Source organism: Zea mays, chromosome 3 (assembly GCF_902167145.1).
Source record: "Zea mays cultivar B73 chromosome 3, Zm-B73-REFERENCE-NAM-5.0, whole genome shotgun sequence".
NCBI lineage: Eukaryota > Viridiplantae > Streptophyta > Magnoliopsida > Poales > Poaceae > Zea > Zea mays.
Genome location: NC_050098.1, coordinates 185,769,747 through 185,778,143, shown reverse-complemented (window position 1 = coordinate 185,778,143; position 8,397 = coordinate 185,769,747). Strand labels below are relative to the sequence as shown.

The window sequence follows — 8,397 nt, the reverse complement described above, 5'->3', positions numbered from 1 at the left end:
TGCAGGTAGGAAGGCGAAGCGCCAGGATTTTTACACCAGGCGGGCACCCGCTCGCATTCACTGCAAGGTGGACCGCAGAGACCTAACAGTAACTCTGCAAGGTGGGACCGCTACGCGCTGGGAAACTAAATCGTTTCTCGACAACGAGCTCAGGGAAGGTGTTTTTTGGACCTTCGGCTCCCCGAAGCTTGAGAGGCTTTTTTCACGGATCAAGCTCGTTACGAAAAACGATCTAGCACCGCGAAAGGGGCTACTGTTGGGTCTATGCTTCGGCGCCGAAGGTCTTCTAGGAAGAAGCGGTTTTTGGCTGAAGTTGCTTGAGTGAGATGGCCGAAGGTTCTTCATCATGAAGCTTCGGTATTACAAACCGACTTAAGGATGGAATGACCTTTTAGTCCATAAAGGTCTGGGTCAATGTTGTAAACTTTTATGAGGGGCATAATTGTAATTCCTCACAGGCTGTGTCCTGTGCCTATAAATAGTGAACAATATTCCTTTACTGTTCACGCATTCTGGCTATTGTAATCGCAGCTTTCGGAAACCAATCTTTGCCAAGGCAGAGGTATAATTGTATTCAATAACTTAATATATTAAGTAAATTTAATGTTTGTACATGACTCATTTATCTTTTCATATCCTTTATCTTATCTTATGTCATTTTATATGAGAATATGATTACGAAGACCTAACCTTCGTAATTATATCCTCATGAACCTTCGTCCATGGTTCATTATCCTCAAGGGAATATTGTTTCATGGACGAAGGATGTTAATATTTAACATTTTATGTTGCCTTGTTCTTAATTCATAGCATTTGAGAACAAGTCCCCAACACCATCCAGAGTCCGGAACACGCACAACAAATTTACTTGTTGGAGTGAGGTTCGAAACACTAACAAATTCGATAAGTTCTTGGCCATTATCGCTCTGGTCAACCTGCCTATGGCTTATGATCAGGATCGTCGCCGTCGTCGTGATCACTATTTAGTTCTTATCATTTAGTTATTTTTGTAAAGATACATATGAGATACATCTGGATTTCTCCTTAAATCTGGATGTGACGTCTTTTGAGGTAGCTCTTCTGTCTCAGTTGCAGCCAGACATGAGGAAGGCGATGAAGTAGCAACACTTGCAATAGTCTTCTTTGTTGCATGTTTATGATAAAGAGAAGCGATGTTCCTTGTCCTCTTCATAATTTATCTCACCGACTGTATAGGAAGAGCAACTTATTATGGATAATTTATTGTTGCCAAGAAAAACTACGATGATGTCTGGACTATACTGATTTATATACAACAAATATTGGGTGAACAATATATGCCCACCTTCGCATTGCCTTGTCATCGATGCTCGCTCGTCTTCGTGCTTTGTGGATTATTTCCACATCATCTTGCACGAGGGCTGCTTCCCGGGCCGAGAACGAGATAAAAGCCAAAAATGGACTGGGTTGGATCCTCGAGCGGGTTAACCGAACACGTCTTATACCATGGGTTGGGAACCTTTCCAAACCATACCGACCCACGTGGTTTCTTTCCTGTTTAGGCCTTGTTCGTTTACGTCGGATTGCACCCGGAATCGTTCCAGCTAATCAAAGTTTATATAAATTAGAGAAGCAATCCGTCTAGGAATCGTTCTGACCCGCCAATCCGACACAAACGAACAAGGCCTTACTGTTGTTCTCGGTCCAAACGAATAAGATCTTTGACCTTGTTTAGATACTCTAGTATTCACTCTAATTCAATTCAAACAAAGCCTTAGGCTGAAAAACTTATGCGGTTTGAAGGATGAAATTGATGTCATAAGATTTTCGAGATGTTTTTTATTTGGTCTCGCTTCCGTTTAATTGTTTAATCTCCCTGGCACTTTTCCATGTCTATAACTTTATCAATGAAAGCTGAGACTTGATTTCACTAGAAGATAAATTTTTGGACGGTGTTGGAACAATGACCGGAATCGGAAAAAAATCAGATTAAGCTATTAATTACTTGACACTATTTTGGTCGTTTTGCTCGGTCCTTTAAAATAATTCATTTTTAATTATTAAACCCTTTGAAAGGTCATTAGCACCTTTTCAAGAGTTCTCGAAGGTCATTAACATCATTCAAGAGTTGGATAGTAATACTGAAAGTGGGCCGTGATGAGTATCTTTTCTTACTTAAATGACAGTTTTCTCTTCAATCCTATAGAAGCCACCTGGAAATAAATAACCAGCTGGAACCATGCAGAGACAGATGAAATGTTTTTATCTGGTGCAAGTCACGCCATTCTTTATTTTCAGAGGAGTGTACAAAAACATTTGTGGTGGCAAACAAATGGAAGAAAAAAATTACAAAAAAGTCCAGGTCAGCTAGGAACGGAACGGACTAGTTAAAATGCAAGTTGAAAAAATTGCAATTGGCAATGAAGAAAGTAAACAAAAAAACAAACAAACATTTGTCTAATTCACAATTCCCTTTAATTTGAAGCGACCGGCAGGATAGAGATAGAGGAAGAGTCTAATCAACATTTGGGTAAGTCTGACGGCGGCGGGAGCAGCTTCTGGTGCGGGAGGCTGCCGTCGAGCACCAACCATGCCATCCTGAGGCCCCATGTTGTGTGCGCCTCCAAATGGCAATGCATGAACCAGACCCCTGTACATTCAGTTCAGTTCAGTTCATAGAGCACGCGCACGCACATGTGTAAGAAAAAGGCACGCATGCAGAGGCAGAGCTGCTCTTAAGCGATGAGAGTCTTATTACCGGGGTTGTCGGCGAGGAAGCGGATGGCCACCCATCCGCCGGCCGGCACGCCGACGGTGTTGCGCTCGACGGGGTCGACGAGGTTGAACTTGGACGGGTCGTTGACGGGGTCGTAGTTGCCGTACCCTTGGCCGACCACGAAGAAGTTGAAGCCGTGCAGGTGCAGCGGGTGGCTCTCGACGCCGAGGATGCTGGTGCCCTGCATGACGAGCTCCACGTTGGCGCCGTACGGGACGACCATGAGCTTGGTCCCGCTGGCCACGTTGGTGTTGTTGGGCGGCGTCCCCGTGTAGTTGAACGGCGCCAGGGGCGCGACGGGGAAGTCCGGCGAGTAGACGCCGCTGGACAGGCCGGTGAAGTGGGAGTGCAGCAGCGCCTTGGTGGGGAGCACGAAGGAGACGTTGTTGACGGACGCCGCGAACTGCGTGGTGTTGGTGGGGCCCTGGCACGTGGCGTTGGCGGGGCACGGGTGCGTGCCGAGCCCGACCGCGAAGAAGAACCGCCTGTCCACCGTCCGCGGCACGGCCGCCGGGTACCGCGGCGTCGCGAGGCTGCGGAGCTTGGCCGTGAAGTTGCCGACGAAGCTGGTGTCGTTGAGCTGCGGCAGGGTCGGTCTGTAGAGCGGCAGGGCCTCGTTGAAGCTCCCCGCGGAGGCGGAGGGCCGGGGCGCGTCGGGGTACAGCTCGTACTCGAGGATGCCGGCGACGGTGGTGTTGTCGAAGGTGGCCGGCCTGGCGGTGGAGTAGGGCGCGGCGGACATGTAGTAGTTGGCGCCCGGGTAGGACGGCTTGGCGGCGAGCAGCACGTTGGTGGTCTGGCCCGGCGCGATGAGCAGCGTGTCGACGGTGAAGGGCTTGACGTAGACGGCGTCGACCTCGACGACCGTGAGCGAGTGGTTGGCGACGGAGAAGAAGAGCTCGTCGTTGAGCGCCGCGTTGATGAGGCGCAGCATGTACGTCTTCCCGGGCTTCACCTTCAGCTTGTACGTGTCTGTAGTGCGCAGGCATGCCACGCGGTGCGTGACCGGTGAGTGAGTGCAACGTTTCGTCGTGCGTCGAAGTCGATCGACGACGACGTGACGGAATGGGAAAGCGCACCTATCCGGAGGCGTAACTAAGATTTTGTTTACGTGCGACACCGGCGGCCGGCAAGCTAGGTTGCGTAAGTCCACCGGATGTGTTAGGATCCGACGACGACAGCGACGTCGTGCGAACATTCCCACAGAGATCCCGTTTCCAGAAAGGAACTCGGAATCTTCTCACCTTTGGTGACTTGAACCACTCACCTTAGTGAAAACGAGGCCTCTTTTATTTTTTTTTTCATTTATGGTTGCGTTTGAGGATCTAGACACATGCTTGGGAAGTGGAAAAACAGAGCGCCCGTGAACGTCACCTTTTTTCCCCTTCTCTGTTAATAAGGCGACTATGATGATGTCTCTCGAGCGGTAATATATACGTATTAAACTAACGCCTCATCCTTCAAAACACAGCAACACTGTACTCCCGTATGAGTTTAGACCTCAGCGCTTCAAAGGAACGTACCTTTGGCAGAGCAGTTGTAGAGCGGCCCTGGCAGGCCGTTGATGGTGTGGGCGTCAGAGACATTGGGGCCAGCGCCGAGCTGAAGCGCCTGCTTGATCACCACCTCCGTGTCCGCCAGCCACCACTCACCTACCACTCCAAAGCACAAAATTAGCACAGGGAGCAACAGCAAGAGGTCGTTTTCTGGCGGCACTCGGCCGTCGACGTCGTCCGGCCGCCAGCGCCATGGACACTCACCGAAGATGACGGGGACCTCCTTGTAGGGCGCCGGGAACGGGTAGGGGACGCCGAGCTTGGGCAGGATGACGAGGGGCCCGTAGACGGTGGCGCGCAGCCAGGAGATGTGCGCGTGCCACCACAGCGTGCCGCGCTGCCCCACGACGGTGTAGTTGTACACGTAACTCTGCCCCGTCTGGATCGGGCACTGCGTGATGTACGCCGGCCCGTCCGCCCACCCCGTGCGCAGCTGCCGGATGCCGTGCCTGCACGCATTGCACAGCAAGGCAAGCGCCCGGGTTGTTCATCGTTCGAGATCGATCATCAGATAGTATACTACATGGTATGTAACGAAAAGACGATGCTCCGAATCAATTAACTAAATGAACTTGTGTTCTGCTGCTGGCGTGTGTGTGGTGCGGCGTTGTGGTGCTAAAAGTGGGTGGTGTGCATGGTGCACACCAACGGCGGCGCGCGCACTTTTGACTTCCATGGACACCGGGCCGGCCGGTACGAGTACGATCACTAGTACTAGCTTTATTACCAGTGCAGCGAGATGTTGTGCTGGGCGTGGTTGGTGACGCGGATGACGAGCCGGTCGCCTTCCCTCGCCACGATCTTGGGCCCGGGGAACTGCCCGTTCACCGTGATGATGCTCTTGCTGGCGCACAGCCGTGTCACGTTCGCCATGGTCACCTGCATGCGCATGCATGTATATATATTATGCGTCCATGCATTTTATGCACAAGTACGTAGCATGATGCATAGACTTTTTTTTTCGCGATCGAAGGTCGCGTTGCGCAAGCATATGAACACAGCATTAGTGTAATCGCTAGCATGCATGACACAGACATGTTGTACGCTCGATCGATCGAACGAAGACGACGACGTACATTGAAGTCGTAGTGCCTCGTGATGCCTTGCACTTGGACGACGGAGGCGAGGAGCATCAGGGCCGCCACGAGGAGGGAGCACGGAAGAGCAGAGGAGATCGCCATGGCCATGCGCTGATGGTTAAACCTCGCTCTATGCTACACAGCTGCTCTGCTGTTGAGCTCTAGAGGGGAACCAAGACGGCGGCCGGCCAGGCGACTCAAGAGATGGGTGGAGGAAGAATAATGTGTGCTGTGTTGGGAGGGACAGCCACCGGAGTCCCCCCCTCCATATATAGGGCGTGGCGAGCAACGCTAGCAGCGTGTCAACTACCACCGCCATTTTCTTAGGCTTTTCTTACATGGTCGACAGGAACGCAGCTTGCGAAAAAGGTTTGGTGGTCCGGTAGATGAACGATCAAGGGCTGGCGGGCGAGCTGCTCGAGCTAGTAGCTAGCTGGACACTGGAGGGAGGGCTCTAGCTTTAGAGTGTGGCCAAAGTATGCGGCAACGATCCTTCTCTTTTGACCATGCACGCACAGGCACAGGGCACTGCAGGATCTAGTTTAATTCTGCTGATCTTGCATGCCGCCGCGTGCCTTTTCTTTTTTTTTCCCCCGGTGCAGAAGTTTGCCGGAAACTGAAAGGTAAACTGTACGCACAGATCGAGCACACAGATCGAGTAAAAAAACCGTTGTATCCCCGGTACGTAGTGATGACGGAAATCACCCCGATATATAATATATACTGCATGTACTATGAACTAAAGAGCTTGCTCCGCATACATGTCCCCCGGAAGATCTTGCCCTAGCTACTACACTCATGACAAATCTGACATACTGACAATTGAAGAAGGTGTGCTGATGCATATGGTTCATTATGGTCCTAACCCGTACTTAGCTTGATGGTTTGGAACCTGAACAAAATCAGTGAGGTCAAGTGTCGAAATCCACAGATAATATATCCTCCACAAGCTAGCGACTGGAAATCATTTTTTTTCGGAAGAAAAATATCCCATGCCCACTTAATAAAGCAAAAATTGATTGCGCACAGGCCCCGGTGTTGAAAAAAACAATGTGTTCACCTGTATTTTGACAGTGCCATATCTAGGTTTTCGCAGCAAGGAAATAAAGCAGGTCTTCTAGATACTGCCCGCCCGCCGGCCCGCCAATGTTACTTCCTAGTTAGGTTGCGCGGCTTAATCAAAAACATCGCACAGACAATGCATGATTCACGGCGGGGCCGGGGGCCAAGCACGCCAATAATTCTTTGGACGAAGGAAATAATTCTTTCTTGCTGGCTAATTAAATTTCAATTCAATTGCAAAATGAACATATGCATGTTCGTCGCTGTCGTCAAGTAGCTTCCTACCGCGTTCCGATTTCTCCAAGTTGAGAAATCGCTCGACGACGCCGCAGGGTTTTCACCCTACAGTAGTTCAGTGAATCTGCGAGCTAGCTAGTTTGTAGGCCGGTGCGTTTTTAAGAATACAATGGAAATGCATGATCACGATCCCATCCCTCGCCATGGATAGCATGCAAGACACCCATCTATCCAGTAGGTGCTACCTGCAATGGTTGGTGTCTAGCTCCGCGTGCCTTCGATCTTTCCTTGTACAATTCCCAACGGGGAGAAGGATGCTTGACCCAACACACGACTGATGAGCGATGCAACGTTTCCTCATCGCAAAAGTCTATTATATTGACCGGAAAAGAACCAAGGACAGCGAACACGAACAGTAACTTGTAAGATCGAAGGCATAGTGCATGCATGAAATTGGATCTTGCAACTCTCCCGACCCCCTACATACTCCCGACTCCCGAGTCCCTGGTAATACGTACATGTATACATCAACAATAACATTTTCTATAGCCAAGTAACCGCGGTGATTCATGACGCTTTTTTTTAAAACAAAATGTAGGTGCCTCAATGTTTCATGTCTCTATCTGTGATCCATATATGTACTGAACAAACTGGTGGTGAAGGACACACAGTTACCAATTTTATCAGGTACATCCAGTAATATAGAAGAGGGCAGGGAGAATGCTAATTAATGTATCCCAACAACACTCCTAGTAGGGTGGCTGGGGTGATTAATCAATTTTCCGGAAGTCTGAGAGTTCCTGAAGGAGCAAGAAAGTTTTAGGTGATCTATCTCTAGCAGACTTCATATCCCACTCTCTAGCTATCTCACTCTCTATTTCAAACTTCACTCTGCAAATAATAAAAGTACAATACAAAAACAGTACTTTGTACGACCGTACGTTTACACAGACTGCTGGAGATGATCTAATAGAATAGGGAAAAGGACATGTCCGCATGTACAACCATAATAGGTTGGTTCAGTTTTCCATGCATATATAAGAGACACTTAAAAAGACTTTGTGATACAACTCTGATCATATAGTCCATAAATGCAGTTAAGAGACAATATGTATGAAAAGTAATGTACACACAAGCTCTTCATGAAGAGCTGATTTCTTGCATTTTTTCATCTAAATCCATAGATACCTCTACTTCATATTAGATAAAGTTGTACATGCTTTAGAGAAGAGGAAACAGAAGTGCCGAGTGCGCTGTCCGAGTGAAGGAGATGGTGACTAGAGAAGTGTTGCTTTTGAGTTGGATCGGCTTGGAGGACCAATTGGATACTTATTGGAGACAAAAAGCACATGTAAAATGGTTGGACAAGAGGGACAGGAACCCAGACTTTTTCTAGGTTAGAGGAGGCACAACAGTAGATTAATTAGTATATAAGGATGAAAATTAGCAAAAAAATCGTCATAGATTAATTTATGTCTTCACTCTCTTGTAGATTAATGGATGAAAATTAACTAATTTTATGGATAGTTAATTTTATGGATTGTTGACAAAAATCAGGAAGTCTAATTTCCCGTTGGTTACGGTCAGCCGACAAAAAAATAGTCTGGTCATGTTGCAAATTAATTATTTGTATCAATCTACAATATACATACACATATTCATATGCATCTATTCATAATATATATTTTCGTCAACATCACATATTCAC

The 8,397-nt window shown here is 48.3% G+C and overlaps 1 protein-coding gene across 1 annotated transcript; it reads right to left on the bottom strand.

Annotated features, from left to right (window-relative positions):
- Positions 1–2,372: 2,372 nt before the first annotated feature.
- LOC732787 (laccase-like) lies at positions 2,373–5,620 on the bottom strand. Its single transcript, NM_001310744.1, has 6 exons — positions 5,388–5,620; positions 5,039–5,190; positions 4,516–4,760; positions 4,279–4,407; positions 2,738–3,727; positions 2,373–2,629 (listed from the first exon to the last, which is right to left on the bottom strand). The coding sequence occupies exons 1-6, from the start codon at positions 5,496–5,498 to the stop codon at positions 2,499–2,501; spliced, it is 1,758 nt and encodes a 585-aa protein (NP_001297673.1). The 5' UTR covers positions 5,499–5,620; the 3' UTR covers positions 2,373–2,498.
- Between the last annotated feature and the right edge of the window lie 2,777 nt (positions 5,621–8,397).